Source organism: Mustela erminea, chromosome 6, assembly GCF_009829155.1.
Source record: "Mustela erminea isolate mMusErm1 chromosome 6, mMusErm1.Pri, whole genome shotgun sequence".
Lineage (NCBI taxonomy): Eukaryota > Metazoa > Chordata > Mammalia > Carnivora > Mustelidae > Mustela > Mustela erminea.
Window position 1 is genome coordinate 68,054,211 of NC_045619.1, and position 17,951 is coordinate 68,072,161.

Sequence of the window (17,951 nt, forward strand, 5' to 3'; positions counted from 1 at the left end):
GGAAGGACTGGCAGGTGAAAGAGAGCCGAATGATTGGAGAAGTTGGGGGGAAAGCATTCCAGTCAGCTGGAAGAAGGGCATGAGGGAAGAGCCTGAAAGAGTGGAGCACGCTGAAGAAAGACAAAACTGAAAGGAGGCTGGTACTCTGGGTTACCGAAAGACAGAAAGAGAAACAAGAGGTGAGACTGAAGAGGCAGGAGGGGGCTGTCTCTCAGGCCGCTGAGAAGTTTTTGTTTTTATTTAGCCTCCTGAGAATGGGAAACAAAGGGTTTTGGTCAAGGGCCTGAGACGGACAGCAATATGGCTCTGGTCCTAACCCAAGAGCGAACATAGGTGTGGTGGAGGGAGAAGGCGGTGTACACGGCGGGTGTGGAGTGTGAGATGCCTGCTGTCTACTCCTGGCTCTCATCCCAGGGGAGGAACTTAGAAAGGACACTTTCCCCTAGCCCCTGCCTGCAGGGTTCCCGCTTAGACTGTGCCCATAAGAGGCCCTCATGCAAGATGTGGAAAGTGGAAAAGACCCACCATATTCCTGCGGTGGCCGCTGTGTGCCGATGTGAGGTTTACAGAAGCTTCCGGACAAGCTCCTGCAAGTCAGCCTCTCCAGCAAGGCAGGCAGCTGAGCTCCATGGCACCAAGCTTTCCCTGAAACTTCTGTCAACGTTTCTTGGAGGTCAACAGCAGTCTTTTTTTGCACTCTTGATTATCCCAGCTTTTTTATCCAAAGGTTATGCCGGCTTCTAATCTCCCCTGTTAAGTCCCTCGTACCTTAGCTATGTAAGGCAGTTTCTGTTTCCCTTTCTAAACCCCAACTGGTAGGCAGTTAAGTTCTCACAGTATTTGGGTGTGAGATGGGGGGAGGGGGGCCTTGGTCTAGAGTGTAGGAACTGAGGATGGGGGATAAAGGATGGATTCAATGTATATTTAGGAAGTGGAATGTATAGGACATGGTTATTAACTAAATGGGGGGAGTGAGGGAGATGAAGGGATCAAAAATGTCCACGAAGTTTTTGTTTCTAAGGTCAGGCAGTCCTGCTAAGTTTGCCATCTGTTCCGTACAGCTGAAAGGGATGTGGACATCGGGCTGCCCCAAACAGCCAGCCCAGCCTGGCCCCTTTCCAGATTGAAGAGCCAAGGCCAAGAAGTGAACTAAGGAAGTGGACAGCATGATGGTGAAGAGGACGTGCCCTTTTATTCTGGAGGTTATGAGCTGCTGTAATGAGTTATCACCATCTTTAAACTGCTCTACCCTACTCTGGAGCAGACGAAACCAGTTAAGCCAAGTTGTGTCCAAATTTCAATCTGGGGCAATGAGCAAGCAACTGGGGTCAGGGGTGAGGGCTGAGGGGCTGGGATGGAGCAGGAGCTTCCTACCAGAGCCTCCAGAGGCTCTGGAGTGCCAAGAAGGGAAACCAAATGTTAATCCACACTCGAAGTTTAGATTCAATTACCAAAGAGAACAAGTTCAAAAGCTAAGCCACACAGAGAGAAGGTCACAGGATGGGTCATGCACGCTGACAGAATCGCAGACAACAGCTCAAGGCCATGACGGGAAGGTGTACGTCCTTGCAGATGGTGGTGCTGAAGGGCATTGCCACCAATACCAGGGAGGCACACCAAACCAGGGGAGGGTCAGGATGCACGGCACAGCTTATGGGGGCCGGGCAGACAGCATTTTCCCTGCCCGTCTCTCCATCCATGAAGTGTTTTGATTATAGAAAGAGGCTTACCCATGGGCTGAGGTCACTGACTATACTTTCTGGAATGATTTCTAAAGTGCATTAAGAGAGAAGCATAGCTACACGTGTATCTCACGCGCCACCACGGAGGTTTCTGAGTACTGCCTCTGGGACATGCAATGGCTTGAGGGTAACTACTCAGCTTTCCTAGGGATCTCACCTCTTTAACAAATTATGATCTATTAGATCGTAAGGTCACTGAAGACAAGATTCAATACGGAATCCCTAACGCCCATCCCAGTGCAGTCTCTAACAGCACCATAAACATTCCAGCAGACGAACCACAATCCTCATCCATGTGTCCATCTGTAAGGAGATCCACCCAAAATTCCAAGTCAGATGTCATGACGCCAATGCACAGGCTCAAGAATGCCTCATCCCACCATCTTCCTCATCTCTCAACCACCCTAACCGGCCTCCGGCAATGGCTCCCATGACCTGAAGGGGCTTCACCAAGGAAGGTAGAGGCTGGGGTGAGGGGATCCCCTCCAGGGTTGAGAGGAGAAGATGGCCATTAGAATCTTGAACCCTGAGGACAAGGCCCAGCAGCACACCTCAGGCCTCAGGTTCTCTGTTGCCTGACTTCACTATTGACTACACGGCAATGACAAGTTACCTAAAGTCTCTGAACTTGAGTTTTTCTATCTACAAAGTGGAGTTGATGGAGCCTAGATCCAGGAGTTGAGAGAACTAAATAAGGTTTGCAGGACAACTGCCTAAATACCAGTGCACACTAACATGCCCCAGAGACGCCTTCTCTTACAGGGTTCACTTCTCCATCCAGCCTCAGAGACTGGCCCCCACCTCCCATCCCGCGGCTCTCCCCTCCCTCTCCTCTCCTCCCTCATCGATTTAAGAACCCAAGTCACTCACAATCTTCTGACCTAAAGTCGTTGTGGCCTCTGCCGGTGTTGCTGGAAGTGGATGATGTAGATGAGGGGCAAAGTCTTAGCTACAGGCAGGTGGACCCTACCAGAGAGAGCTTTCTGCAGGGGGTTGCTTCCTTTAACCCAGATGCCAGGGGCGGAAGGCAGAGCGATGCAGACGGAACAACCAGGGAACAGATGCTGCTACATAAAAAGGAAGACAATCATTTCCCAGAAAACATGCAGCTGCAGCTTGCATTCTGCAGGAAAAGCAAACCCTGGTAAATCCCCTCCTTACACAGATTTCTGTAATTATTAGCACTTAAGAATACAGATGTTAAAAAGCATGTGCTTAAGGGGCTAGTTAAGTTTGGGCAACTGCAGATGGAAAGACTGAAAATTTTCTGAAATTGGTATTAAATACCCTCATACAATAAAGGGACAATGCCAACACGTATGGCATAGAAGAGAAAAAAGGCCCACTGGCGAAGAAAAGAAGAGGACCTGAACAAGCCATTTCCTTTAGTCGGACCACCAGAGATGGCTCACGCTGACCCAATACCCATTCTCTGCTCCCTGTGTACTAAAAGAACCCCTACATTATTGGAGACCCTCAACTAGAAAACTGTACTTCTAGCACTCCTGTAATAGGACAGAACGTCGACGTAAGCAGAAGTTATTGGGTAGAAATTACAAGGAATGCTCAAACGCAGATCTTAACTGATACATGGAGTCTAGATTTCCATCCGTTTCCTTGTCAAGGATGATTATAAGTTAATATCAGAACCGTATTCCCTTTTTGGATAATTAGATACGAATTTAAGTTGCTTTAAGTTAACTGTTGAATAAATATTACTGACAGTTCAAAGCGTGGATTAAATCCTCCCTAGCAAGTCTTTTTGTTGCCCTTATAAAGTACCAGACTCTGAGCAGACCAGACGGCTCTCTGCGCTGGGCAGACACCATCTGAAATCAGTATTCAAGGAACATCCCTGTAACAGGCAGGTGAGATAAATGGGCGTCTAGTACATCTTATTCATCCCCAGTTGTGTTTCACAATGCATAAGCATGTATCTCTTTGAAAACTTTCTGCAGATTTTCATCAGCTGTAACAAGGGTGAAGGGAAAGGTGTCCAAAGACTCCATTTTCGTGCAGCTTCTCTAGATTCCACCATCCGGCTAGTCCAGGAGAATCCAGAGAAATGCAGGGATCGCTTTTCGGAAATCCTTATGGGCTTGTCACGTGCTCCTCATTCTACTTTTCTGGGTTCAATTAGAATCTTAAGCACGTGGGCCCCCAGAGAGACCAGGCAAATACTTGAGGAAAGGAGAGCCAGGGAGATCCCCCTTGTAGTTGTCTCTCCTGGTTGGCTTTTGCATGTGATCCCTTTAGGAATCTGAGTCATATTTTAAATTCAGGACAACCTGCACAAGTGTTTGTGATTAATCACATAATTACAAAACACAAGGTTTCAGCACTGATAAAATTCATTTCTTCTACTTCCTATTACCTGCTCCTTGGTGCTATGTAAAGACAAGTAAGTGTATAAACTTCTGGAGCAGTGTTAACATAAATATAAAATGTGATTCATGTGTATGTTTATAACCACAGACACATTAATTGGTAGTCTCCAGAAAGACTTAAGTTCTTTTACAAATTAAACAGAGACACTTGTGCTGTTCCTGCTAATTTGCTGAGTATGGAACTGCAAAACCCAACCTTCTATTCTGGGATTTTAAATCTGGTAGCTTCACAAAATAGCATTATCAATATTTAAAAGCTATATTTGGCTCCTGGTGAGTAGCACTGGGGTTTCCCTCCCTTCTAAGATCCTTTTGTGAGGTGCCCTTCTTTCTGTGTTGTGCCTGACCACACTAACTTTTCTCCACTGAGAGCAGTGTGAGTGCCCAGAGAAAGAGTTCCAGGGGAAGCTTTTACTTACCCCTAATCTATCATCTCACTCGGCCCCACCCCCCTACCTTCATTTTAGCATTAATCAAAAACTTTTTACTTCAGATTTTTATGAACTCTGCTTCGTGGGATGCATTTCTCTTTTTGATGTAAAACGATATAGAGCGACTGTAAGTTTTCTGCTCACCACCCAAAACAGAGGTGATTAAGAAAGACATCTGCCCCACTAATGGGGTATTTTCACAGCAGTAGGGGCAGATCTGAGGTCTTTAAGGCTATTAAAGATGACCGCTAAGTTTGAATCAGACTGGGAATCCCAAAACACCCCAGTCACCTCCCTGGAGACTGGTAGGGCTTGCAGAACCCTAAAGGCAGAAAACCTCTCTTCTCTACAGAAACTTTAATCCTCTCAGGAGAGTTCAGTTTCTGCTGGAAATCCAAGACTTTGCGAGCAAACATGATAAGACCTTCCAAAGTCACAAGGTGAATATAATGAGCATAGCGCTCAGAATACTTACGTGGGGGTAGGGGGAGGGGGTGGGAACTGGGATAAGTGTTCCCTTTCATTAGCGTTTCTATAGGTAGTGATTTCCCTACTTAAGCAAAGAAAAGCAATGGAAGCAGCTCCCCCCTCACCTATTAAAAGGAGAAAGATGGGTATCTTTAATTGAAAGCAAGCCATCACAAAATTCTCTAATTATAGGCTCAAAGGGATTTCAAGCTCATGTTGTATCTCCTTGGCTTTCAGCAGGACAGCATTAAATCTTCCTCAAAAAATACGACTCAACCTATTTTTAAACATACCCAAAGAGGGCATTCTAGTCTTCTGTTCCTTTGTTAGGTGATTTTTTTTTCCCTTTCTAACCTCACCACAGGTGAACTTTTGCTATTACTAACCTGCAGTCTTCGCATTAGAGTTCGGCTTGGTTTGCTCGGTGGAAATGTTGAACAGCTGGCCAACGTTAGCCTTTTCTAGACTGTACTTCCATGTGTCCATCTGTATGAAATTATAACAATTAATTAGGAGATTTGGGTTTAAATCAATAAATTTGGAGCTAGATGCCAATGGAATCAATCACTCATTGCCAAAAGACTGCTATCCTTCTTTCTCTCATATCTTTATTTCTCTGCCATCTATTCCGGTGCTAACATCTCTCCTTTCCAACCTCTCTTCCAACAATGCCCCCCCTACACACACACACACACACACACACACACACACACTACAACAAATGCCCACACTCACTGACACTAGTAAATTGCTTAAAACACAGCTACTTAACATTCAGACCTTGGCCCTATTATTACCCCCACCAAGGGGTAATAATCATTAAAAGCAGAGACTCTGGAGCCCACTGTCTGTGCTTAAATCCTGCTCTGGGAGCATAGGCACATTTTTTTCCTATCTCCCTACCTATCTACTACATCATCTGTAAAATGGAGGCAATAATGGGATCTACTTTATAGGGTTGTGGAAAAGATTAATGAGTTATACACAAAAAGCCCCTAGAGTGGTTTTCAGGTTCTCTAATTGTAAATGCCATTATTAGTTATTAGCTATTATTACCAATTAGCTATTATTATACCCTTAGTTATTAGCTATTGTCATACCTTGCAGCAAAAGGACATTAGAAAGCATTAAACTAGCAAGAAGAGTTATCCAGGTGAACAATGAAAGAAAAAAGACAAAAAGAAAAGAGATAAAAGAACAAACGGTAGAGTAAGAACAAAAGCAGACCTTCCATGGGGAAAAGGTAGGAAGAGGAAAACATAAGGGAAAAGAAGAAAAGGAGAAATGAGTAAAAAGGTGGGCATGGAAAGGAAAGACAGAAGAAAAGGAGGACTGAGAACCACAAAGGAAAGAAAAAACTCGAAATGATTCCATCCTCAGTTTGGGCTGGGCATCTGAAAAAGAAAGGAGTGGAAGAGGAAACAAAAATATTGGGCATGGTGAGAAAGCTTGCGACAGGATGATGAGATCCAAGTAGTAACACAAAAAGGATTAATTTGCAGCAATAGGCCTCTCTGTCTCCCAATGACGGTAAGTGTACATCCAATAACACACCCATGATTCACTAGTCTTCTTTGCCTTTTCCTCCTCTTCTGAACTGTTTTAGAGTCCGCGCCAGAATCAGGCCCCACGGCTGGCCCTAGTCTGTCTGCCTTGTGTCTTGTCTGCTCTACCGACAAGGCCAAGATGAAGTGATCCAGACCTTATTTTCACTAAATATTCTATCTAGCCTTTTCTTACTTCGAAATTCACAAACCTATAAAGGGAGGTTTCACCTTAAAGGTATCCTCCTCCCCTCCACCCTTTTTGGGTCAATTTAGAACAAGCGGACAGTACTGCAGGCATATGCCGCTAGGAGGGCATCAAATTGCCCTCCCCACTAAAGAGAATTAACCACCCAATGACTCAGAAACAAGAGAGAGGTTGAATCGAGGTTAAAATAAAACCAGTATTTAAAAATCACTTCTTCTAAGTATTATCCTTATTAAACTGCCTGTTTGGTGCAAACTCCGTCCCCATATTTGAGGAAGTCGAGAGACCTTCAAGGGCCCTCTCCCGAGACGAAGTGGACGGACCGCGAGCGTCTCCTCTTGCCCGGGTGAGCTTGGGCCGCCGCCGCCGCCACCGCCGCGGCGGGAGTCACGAAGCCAGACGCGGCGCGTCTCCGCCCAGGACTCGGGAGACTGCAGCAGCGCGCGCCGCCACCGCGGCCGGGCGGCTCCTGGAGGCTAGGAGGAGACGCGACTCCCGCAGACACGTGACCTCCTCCCAGCCGCCGCTTCCCGCGACCCAGATCCGTCCCCGGAACCCGTGCTTTGCGGGGAGGGCCGGTTGGGGAGGGGGCGGTACGGGGGGGGGGGGGTATGCGTAGTGACCGTCCCAGCCCCCGCTGCGCCCCTGTGCGCGTTCATTCGGCGTACTTCTCCCCTTGGTTCTTGCGCCGCTGGCAATCATGAAGGTTTCGGGGATAACCCAGGAGAATGTGAACCTTACTCTTGCTGCAGGATGGAAAGAACTGCGATTTTTATATCTATCTACTTATATAAGAGAAATCAACATATATTCTCTCCTTTCCGCCCCCAGCAGAGCCGAGTAGCGGCAGCAGCGGGGCGGGAGCCCGGGGAGTCCCGCAGGACGAGCTTTCCCCCGGCCTCCAAGGCCCCTAATCGCCCGCTGCGCCGGGCGGCGTGGGCAGTGCGCATCTCCGGGCACCTCTTGTAACTCTCGCTAGCAGTGAGTCATACTCCCGGGATGGCTCTGGGGAGAGGTAACCCGGCTCGTGCTGGCTTGTGCTTCCCCGCGCCGGGCGCCGCGGCCACAGGGCGAGCGAGCGCGCGCGCGCACGGGTTCCCCGCGCAGTGATGTGGCAGCAGCGGCAGGTCGGATCACGTTGCTGGCCCTGTGCTGGTACCCGTTGGAGACAGGATTAAGGAGGGAGGCTTTGGAGGTGCCAGCGGTAGTAAACGTGGGCTCTGCACACTCCGGCGTCGCTTATCACACGGCGGGAGGGGTACGTGGTGGGGGTGGGAGACCACGCAGCACCACCCGAGGCGATGAGGGGCGACGGAGTTTAGCCGGCGAATGATAATGCTGCATTGCTTTTCCGCGGTAGCCCCTCTTGTGCCCCCCCCCACCTCCCTCCTCCCTCCCGCCGCGTTCCTCTGGGAGCACCAGAGGCCCCAAACGTCGTCATCTGCTTCTGTGATTAGTGGCACCGCAATTCCGGCTGCTGCGGGAAGTTTGGGTGGCCCAGGGACACCGTGTCGCCGAAAGACACTTGGATTGCGACGTTCTAACTCAGTGACTACATTTTCATTTATTTTAAATCTTTCAGGGAACGGATTTCAAGTTGCCCCATTAGGGGGCAACCTCCAACCAGGGCCAAGGGGTCCCCCCCCCCCGGCCACTGAGCGGTGAGCAAACAAGTCTCCAAATTTTCTTTTGGGACTGAAGTTTACCCACCGTGAATTTTCTTTCTTTTATCTGGTCCAAACCACCAGTGCAGTCGGTGGCGAAGCAAAAAGCCACGTTCACGTTCCTGCACCGTAATGACGGACGAACTGAGGGAGTAGCATTTCCGAGCGGAGGAAGCCCTGGCTGCCCCGCACCCCCCGGCGCCTCCGCCCCCTCCCCCAGCTGACTGCAACGCCTTTGGGAAGATGAATAGCTTGGCCGAAGTTGTTTTTCCTTTCCGGTGGCCCTGATCAGGTGTCCCCGCCCCCTCCTGCCTCTCGCCTTCCCTCGTAGCCTGCTCCCGACACCCACTCCTGGCCCGGCCCCTCCTCCCCCGCCCCCCTCCGGGCTGGACCGCGGATGGTACGTTCCGCACGTGAGCTGGGTGCTGGTCTGGCCGGCGACGCGCGTGCCCTGTGGCCAAACACTGCCCGGAGTGAGAGCAAACTACCAGCGCAGTGGGGACGGCGCGAGTGTGCGTGCGTGTGTGTGCGTGTGTGCCAGAGAGCGAGCGCGGTGGGAGGGGGGGGAACCAACTGCTTCACACTTTCAACACTGCACTGAAGAAGGGAGAGAGAGAGACTGGAGACGCACAGATCCCCCCAAGATCTCCCAAAGCTATCGTCCCACAGATTATAGAACAGAACCCCAAAAATCGAAACAGAGGAAGCGGACAGCGGTTGAACATGGACGAAGGAATTCCTCATTTGCAAGAGAGACAGTTACTGGAACATAGAGATTTTATAGGGTAAGGTGCACGCACCCTTGCGTATATCTGTCTAGGCTTCAGTTTGATTTTTTTTTTTTCTTCTCCAGAAAGTGGTATGGATCGGGCAAGGACAGTGCTCCTCCCCGAATGGGTGCCTGATGCTGATTTCTGTTTTGCAGACTGGACTATTCCTCTTTGTATATGTGTAAGCCCAAAAGAAGCATGAAGCGAGACGATAGCAAGGTAAGTGTAAGTTTCCGATGTTCCCCATAACCTGCCTGGATAGTTAATTAGGGCCATTGATTTCACAGCGAAGCTCTGCCCGCAAATATATTCCAGCCCTTGAGGTTCCCCAACTGTGAATTTTAAGTGGTTTGCTGGATACTCTCAGGGGAGATTAAACATCACACCTGAATTCAAATTGCATTTCAGAACAGTCCAGAGCAAAGGGTTTCTTGGGCATAGTTGATCACATAATATGGGGGGGTGTTGGGGGGGGCTTATTGTCTTATCCAATAAATGTGTAGCTTATTGTTGTCTTTCTTCCATGATTGTCGTATATTAAGGATACCTACAAATTACCGCACAGATTAATAGAAAAGAAAAGAAGAGATCGAATTAATGAATGCATTGCTCAGCTGAAAGATTTACTGCCTGAACATCTGAAGTTGACAGTAAGATGCACATTTTCATTCTTTGCTGCTCTCCAAGGGTGTGTTAATAGCTTGGTACTACTCCCAGAGATATAAGAATAAATGTAAATATCATAAGCCTTACTACTTGCGCTGTAGTGTAGAGTTTCCCACAAACTCAAGAGTAGGTGCTCACAACTGAAGGCAAGAAGTCATGTATAACCCGTCTTCTGGAAAGCTCAAGAAGTATAGGAATAGTACTTCTTTCCGAGTCTTTGCTTAAGTTGCTGTGCTGAGCGGAGAGCCAATCAAGCCAAATATGTGTTTTTAGTAACGAAGTGCCCCCTTCTCTTTTGCACCATTGCAGACTCTGGGGCATCTGGAGAAAGCGGTAGTCTTGGAATTAACTTTAAAACACTTAAAAGCTTTAACAGCCTTAACCGAACAGCAGCATCAGAAGATAATTGCTTTACAGAATGGTAAGTCAGTTCAGGGAGGCCAGCTCCCCCTGATGAACCCGGGCAGCCCACAGAGGGGCAGTGTTTAAGACTCTGCCCCCCCCCCTTCCTCGGGCCCACGGGCTCACTCCCATTTGTTAAATTGCTTATACTTTCCCTTCGTTGGAAAGTGCCCATTTCCCGAAGCATCCTGGAGGCTTTCAGCAGAACTCAGAGGAATCAGATTTTTATTTAAAGTGGCGGTTGCGCTCTCCACTTTGGCTTTTCAGTTGGGAGTAGAGCGCCCCCCTGCTTCCCACCCCCGCCACCCCACAGCCCCCCCCCCCGCCCCTCGGCAACCGGTGGATTATATCACCCGAATCCAGAGGAAAAACCGAGATCACTTTAGTCAATGTAGGGCCCACGTGATAAGCAGATGTTTTAACGTCGGTATTTTTCTTGTTGCCTCCATTCCTCTGCCCCACCCCCACCCCCTTCCTCGTCCTAGGGGAGCGATCTCTGAAATCGCCCATTCAGTCCGACTTGGATGCGTTCCACTCGGGATTTCAAACATGCGCCAAAGAAGTCTTGCAATACCTCTCCCGGTTTGAGAGCTGGACGCCTAGGGAGCAGCGGTGTGTCCAGCTGATCAACCACTTGCACGCCGTGGCCACCCAGTTCTTGCCCACCCCCCAGCTGTTGACTCAACAGGTTCCTCTGAGCAAAGGCGCCGGCGCGCCCTCGGTCGCCGCCCCCGCAGGGTCCGCGGCCGCCCCCTGCCTGGAGCGTGGGGGGCAGAAGCTTGAGCCCCTCGCCCACTGCGTGCCGGTCATCCAGCGGACTCAGCCCAGCGCCGAGCTCGCCGCCGAGAACGACACGGACACCGACAGCGGCTACGGCGGCGAGGCCGAGGCGAGGCCGGACCGCGAGAAGGGCAAGGGCTCCGGGGCTGGCCGCGTCACCATCAAGCAGGAGCCCCCCGGAGAGGACTCGCCGGCGCCCAAGAGGATGAAGCTGGATTCTCGCGGCGGCGGCGGCGGCGGCGGCCTGGGGGGCGGCGCGGCGGCAGCGGCGGCCGCTCTCCTGGGGCCCGACCCGGCCGCCGCCGCAGCACTGCTGAGACCCGACGCCGCCCTGCTCAGCTCGCTGGTGGCGTTCGGCGGAGGCGGGGGCGCGCCCTTCGCGCAGCCCGCCGCCGCCGCGGCCGCCGCGGCCCCCTTCTGCCTGCCCTTCTACTTCCTTTCGCCTTCCGCGGCGGCCGCCTACGTGCAGCCCTTCCTGGACAAGAGTGGCCTGGAGAAGTACCTGTACCCGGCGGCGGCCGCCGCCCCGTTCCCACTGCTGTACCCCGGCATCCCCGCGCCCGCGGCCGCCGCCGCCGCAGCCGCCGCCGCCGCCGCCGCCGCCGCCTTCCCCTGCCTGTCCTCGGTGTTGTCGCCCCCTCCGGAGAAGGCCGGCGCCGCCGCCGCGACCCTCTTACCGCACGAGGTGGCGCCCCCTGGGGCGCTGCACCCCCCGCACCCGCACGGCCGCACCCACCTGTCCTTCGCCGGCGCCCGCGAGCCCGGGAACCCGGAGAGCTCCGCTCAGGAAGATCCCTCGCAGCCAGGAAAGGAAACCCACTGAATCCTCGCCCCCTTTCTTAGACAGGACGAGGGTTGTCGCGGAATAATAATATTAATAAGTAAAACACCCTTAACGTTTTTAAGGGAGGAAGTGTAATAGATGCACGACAGGCTTTTAAAACAACAACACAGGTGTTTTGTGTACATTCGGAGTTCCTGTTTTGCTCATCCCTCACCACCCCACCCTCCGCACACTAACGGCCCTTTCTTCCCTCACCAGCTATAAAAGAACCTCTGCAATATTGATACTTTCTTTAAAGAATTCGCCCAAATCAGTTTTGCCTTTCTTTAGGCCATGTTCCATTATCTTTTTAAAATGCAGAACCTGTTTCCAGAGGGAGAAGGGTCTGCTCCGTGGGGGAGCTGACTGAACCAGGGTAGGGGAACTGTGGCCCAGGAGTTGACCTCCAAAAGCCAGTGGGTAGTTCCTATCTGCCCGCACGCATAACTCTCCCACCTGCTTCAGGAGGCGTTCCAAAGGCAGAATGAGGATCTTTTAGAATTGAATTTACTCTTCAGTATTTTATAATGTTCAGCTTTTTAAAAGGCATATATTTTTCAAAGAGGAAGAAGTGAGGATCCAGTCACTTAGGTTGCAACCTCTTCTGAAGTGGTTTGAATGGTATCCCTTAGTAACTTGCTCTTGTTTAAAGAGACTCAGAGTTGGGCCGTGGTCAGAACTGAGTCAGGGAAGGAGATGGATGAGGAAGGCCAGAATCATTCCTGGTACATTTACTAGCACTTTATGGAGAAATTAACCGTGAATTAATTGACGTGTCTTAATTTCATTATTTCATATATATACATATACATATATGTATATATATAGTGCATCTATTCCCACCTTGTCATTATTTAATTCACCATGTTTTAAGTTGTTATAATCTTGCTGTAAAGAAAAAAAGGAATGTGCACTGAACTTAAAAACAAATCCAAAATGATTTCTCCTATTTTCTGTTAAATAACAAAAGTGGAGGAAAGCATTAAACTGGTCAGTTTTGATTGGAAATGCTGTAAAGATGTGGAATGAAGCCTTGGGAGGCCTTCCTATCTCCAAGTCTATGTATTTTCTGGAGACCAAACCAGATACCAGATAATCACAAAGAAAGCTTTTTTAATAAGGCTTAAACCAAGACCTTGTCTAGATATTTTTAGTTTGTTGCCAAGGTAGCACTGTGAGAAATCTCACTTGAATGTTATGTAAGGGGTGAGACACAACAGTCTGACTATAAGTGAAGAAAATATCTGGGTCTTTTAGTCAGTTTGGTGCATTTGCTGCTGCTGTTGCTACTGTTTGCCTCAAACGCTGTGTTTAAACAACGTTAAACTCTTAGCCTACAAGGTGGCTCTTATGTACATAGTTGTTAATACATCCAATTAATGATGTCTGACATGCTATTTTTGTAGGGAGAAACTATGTGCTAATGATATTTTGAGTTAAAATATCTTTTGGGGAGGATTTGCTGAAAAGTTGCACTTTTGTTACAATGCTTATGCTTGGTACAAGCTTATGCTGTCTTAAATTATTAAAAAAAAAATAAATACCGTCTGCAAGAAACCAGCTGGTTTAGAAAATTTTAGTATGTGAAGATAAACTAGAAATTATCTTTATATTCTAGTATTTTCAGCACTCCGTAAATTCTATTACCTAAATATTGCCACACTATTTTGTGATTTTAAAATTCTTACTAAGGAATAAAAACTTTAATATACGATACGGGATTGTCTAATAATTAAAAAGGCATAATGCTCCATTAGTTTTAAGGTATCTATATATTTAGGGATGAAAGTTATTAACGTTCTCAGATATACAACTTTGTCATTGGCTTGATAGCCCACGTTTCCAGTTTCTTACAAGCCTTCAGGCTCTGGCTGTGTCTGCCTACTTGCTTCCAATGTATCTCAATGAAAAGTGCAAAAGAAAAACCTACCAATCCCTTGCGTGGTCTGTTTATGTTAGACCCAATTTGCTCATGATTTTGATTGATTAATTTTTGACTTCTCACCTTAATTCCAGATAGACTTTTGGATGCTCTGGCGTTTCTTCTTCACTGGGTCCAGAATAAATACACTGCCACTTTGGGGTGCTTAACTTTCTTCTTATATTTTTAGCTCCTTAACCTTTATAAAAGAATTCTCTTGAGGGACTTAATCATGGAATTCAAGGAAAAGAAATAAATTAGTTGTAGGCTTTTCTCAGATTCATGGCCAAATTCGTGATTTGATATGGGAAGGATTGTCAATTTTTCATTTAAATAACCTTCACAAACCCCTTGATTTTTGAAAGGTGTTGAAATAATAGTCAAAATTTATAAGATGTAGAAAAAGTGCTCCCTCTGCTGACTTACGGCAACCAAACTACCAAGTCCTAGAATGTGGAGCCAAAGGAACCTCAGAGATGAATTTGTCAAGCCCCCTGCATTTTACAATATGAAGTCCAGAGCTATTCTATACCCTCCTAGGATCAGACAAATAGCTACCTGTAGCTAGCAAAAGAGGCCAAGATGTACCGCATCCCCGAGTCGGTAAACTACCTACCACCACAGCATCTTCAACGCATAAACTGAATTTGATTGGACAGCATTCATGAAACGTCATAAATAAACCACAAGAACAAAGGAAGTAAAAATTACCATTAGAAAACCATGTAGGATTTTGGAGCATTGTAATCTACTGAACTTAGAAAAATATTGTCTAACTCAGAATAATTGGAAAAAGTCCTATTTTAAGTATTTTGAGCTACATCTTAATGTCCTACTGTAATAATATTAGTTTCATAACCAAAAAAGATTCAAATTTAATTGGAGAACAATAGATGTTTTAGCAATTGTATAATTTCGGTATGATAAAGTAAAAGTTAGGGTTGGACCAGATTTTATAGGTCAGTTATTTAGTCCAAATGCCCATGTACTTACATGGTAATAAGATAAAGTTAGATTTTCAGAACTGAAAAATAATACTGTCTACATGGCATCTGAAATGTGTTATTTTGGTAATTGATTATTTTATAAATTAAAACACTCGAGTAATGACTCCAGGAATGATTCACAAGGATGGTCCTATACCTGCAGTGGTGAACTTTAAGAAAAAACGTGTTGTAATATATGTGATTTTTCAACCTAAGACAAATACCAATCGTGGGTTAGTGCTGCTTGTATACATATAGTGTACCTATAGTATTATGCCATTTGATTTTGCATACATATATTTCTCAGCAAACATTATTCTGAATTGATAAGTGGCCTTTTCCCCATAAAGAGCGAAACTACATTTTAATAACTATTTCAAGTTTGACTGGGGTTTTAGTTCCTATCATTGTGAAAAGTTTTTTTTTTTTTTTTCATTTAGTTCTCTGTTATTGGCCATGCAGGCCCTAAGTTTTGTTCAAAAGTAGGTAAAGGAAGCCTCAGCCTATTTCTGAATGTGTCACAGGTCAGTTCTGAACCTCTCCATGGAAGGTGATTGCCAATCTGAGATCCTTAGAAGACAAGGCTGGGCAAACATACTAAGGCCTTTAGACGAAAATGTACAGAGCCTTCATGAACCAATGAAGGCCATTATAATGCTAAAAGCTGGCTGTACTATGGTGATAATTGTCTTTTACTTCAGATGGCAATCTGGTGTTTTCCATTAAACAAAAATTCGTAACCTACTGGACCCTCACATCAATACCCATTGTTCTGTGTTGCTTTACATCAGCTCAAAATGGGTATACTGTGTAGGCTTAAATACAGTGTTAAGTTCTTGTTTTCATAGAATTTATTAGAAGATTTACACAGAAAATTATCACATATTTCCTGTGAGATTTATACTAAAAAACATGTTCAGCATGTACTTTAAAAATAGGCTACTAGAAGGGAGTTGGACATTTGTCTTATAATTGGGCTGCTCACACTAGTTCAGTGATTCCGTACTGGAAACTCCAAACAAATGTCAAACTGTACCTTTTTAAAAGTTGATATTTTAAAATTCTGAATCCAGTGATGTCCAAGTTATCTGGCCTCAGGGAACGATATGTGACCCCATGAAACAATGATTCAGAAAACTGAAGCTTCTATGTTCAAGTGCCATATTGTTTATCTTTTCTTTTATTTCCTTACTTTTTTTTTAGCGGAAAGCTTACTCCAATATGTTACATGTGTCCTCTAAAGTGTCTAAATATATCTTAGAAAGAAGTACCCTTTCCGTAGTTATCCATTCTCAATAAATCAGGGTCACCATGATAAACATCACTTTTACACAATGCATGTCATCTGGGAGTACTGGGATCCGTGCTAAATTCTTTTTGAGTTCTTATATCTGCTTTTTATAGGTTTTTCAGTCTCTTTACTCATGATCAGGCTGCCAACTGTCACTTCTTGATGCGTCAGAGTGCCTGCCTCCAACTTATCTAATTTGCTATCTCTGACTTACTGTGGCCTGGGAAACCAGTTAACCAAAACCACACCCATTTGAAATGTGTCTAAAATTAGAATAAATAGGCTCTACCAGAAGTATTTGAGGGGCACTTTTCTAAATTTTGTGAGCATGTACAATCAGTAACATGTTTCTCCCACAATCTTTTTTTCCCCTTCATTTCTTTTGTTTTGCACATTCTCAGCAATATTCCCTATCAGAACACTTATGCAAAAGCCCTCAGATATTTTATATATTTTTGATAATCTTAGTACATAAAAAAGCAGCTTGCTAATGGCATTCTTCCACAACTAACCACAAAATACGGACATTTACACAACCGAAACAAATTATTTTATTTTGTCAAAACTTCTTTCTCTCTGATTGATAGGAATATGGGACCAAGGGGTATTAGTGAAAACTGATTCAGCACTTTGATTCACGGATGACCCTGGCCCTGCTTCATTTCCTCCACCTCTTAGTTTTGGGAATATTGGGTGGCAGGTCCAGCAAAAGCATTCTGCAGAACTGGGATGGAGGTTTTGAGGCCCACATGCTGACTGAATTTAGACACACCCGTCAGAGAGCTTCTGGTCAGAGCTTCAGACTCCCTACTGATGGCAACACACTCCTTTTCTCCGTGCACCTCTAAAATCAATAAACAGTGGGTATGGGGATACAGGCATTTGTTTTGCTCCTACTATATATGAGGTGCTGTGATAGTGCTGGAGAACCAAAGATTAATAATCTCGGGAGATCTCAAAGTCTAGTAGGAGAGACAGACCCATACCAAAATAGATCACAATGCAACCTACTAAGTGCTATAGAAAGGTGAACACAATACTAGGGGTGAGGGGGGACTACCTTCATCTGCGTGGGTCAGAGGCCTAGAGTTGTAGCTGGATTTCACAGAACGAACAGGTGAACGAGTCCATGGGGCCATCACCAAGGAGAAGGTTCTGATATACTTGGGTCCTGTGCTGAGCACCAGGAGTTTAACTGGCTCTATTTGACTAAGTTCCTAGCACTGATTTCCTAATTCCCCAGTCTCTTTAGAATTGACTGCTGTACTGACTCTCACCATCATTTCCTCCTGAGAACCTGAACCATGAGCTGGGTCTGAGGGGGCCATGGTGTTTCCTACTGCAAAGGACAGCATTTATAGCATGATAATTTCTAATGCAGAAGGTGGGGAGAAGGGGCTAGTACCTCACAAGCAGCTTGGTCTCACCTCAACCATCTGTCTGTCTTACAGAAGAAATTAAGGGTGATTTCTTTCCCTTCAAGTAAGGGTATGATGACCCTGTTCTTCATTCAATACCTGAAGGGAAAATGAGAGAGATAAAGAGAGCGTGCACACGTGCACAATTCTAGAGGGAAACAAAGAATGCTAACTTTAAAACCTCCAGGAGGAAGCTGAAGCAAGCAGCTAGTCCAAGGTCACATAACTCAGTAAGCAGCAGAATCAGAATGAAATCAGGACCCAGGTTTTTTTGGTTCGGAGTCCACTGCTCTTTGTGTTACTACCCTATGGCAATAGCAAGGAGGAGGGGGCAGTCTGAGCTTTGCTCATGACATGAGTTGAGCTGGTCCATGTGAGATCCTAAGAGGCAGAGTATGTGTTGGTGGAGAAAGGAAAGATGGCTAGCTAATTAATGCCTTTCTAAAACAT

At 46.6% G+C, this 17,951-nt stretch overlaps 2 protein-coding genes across 4 annotated transcripts in view; one reads left to right on the top strand and one right to left on the bottom strand.

The window, feature by feature from the left end:
* Positions 1 to 11,882, bottom strand: part of SSPN (sarcospan) — a 112,908-nt gene extending 101,026 nt beyond the window's left edge. The window contains exons 1-2 of one of the 3 annotated variants that reach the window (XM_032347614.1): positions 11,799 to 11,882; positions 5,415 to 5,514 (exon numbers count right to left, since the gene is read on the bottom strand). In XM_032347614.1, coding sequence (XP_032203505.1) covers positions 5,415 to 5,429 — 15 coding nt within the window. In that variant the 5' untranslated portion in view covers positions 5,430 to 5,514; positions 11,799 to 11,882. Of the gene's footprint in view, positions 1 to 5,414; positions 5,515 to 7,067; positions 7,174 to 11,798 lie in introns of those variants that run through there. The other 2 variants (XM_032347615.1, XM_032347616.1) reach the window with 2 other exon arrangements.
* On the top strand, positions 7,433 to 12,904 carry BHLHE41 (basic helix-loop-helix family member e41). The gene is made up of 5 exons (XM_032347611.1): positions 7,433 to 9,229; positions 9,370 to 9,433; positions 9,757 to 9,864; positions 10,190 to 10,301; positions 10,768 to 12,904. Exons 1-5 carry the CDS (start codon positions 9,168 to 9,170, stop codon positions 11,883 to 11,885), a joined length of 1,464 nt encoding a protein of 487 aa, XP_032203502.1. The 5' UTR covers positions 7,433 to 9,167; the 3' UTR covers positions 11,886 to 12,904.
* Positions 12,905 to 17,951: the final 5,047 nt, after the last annotated feature.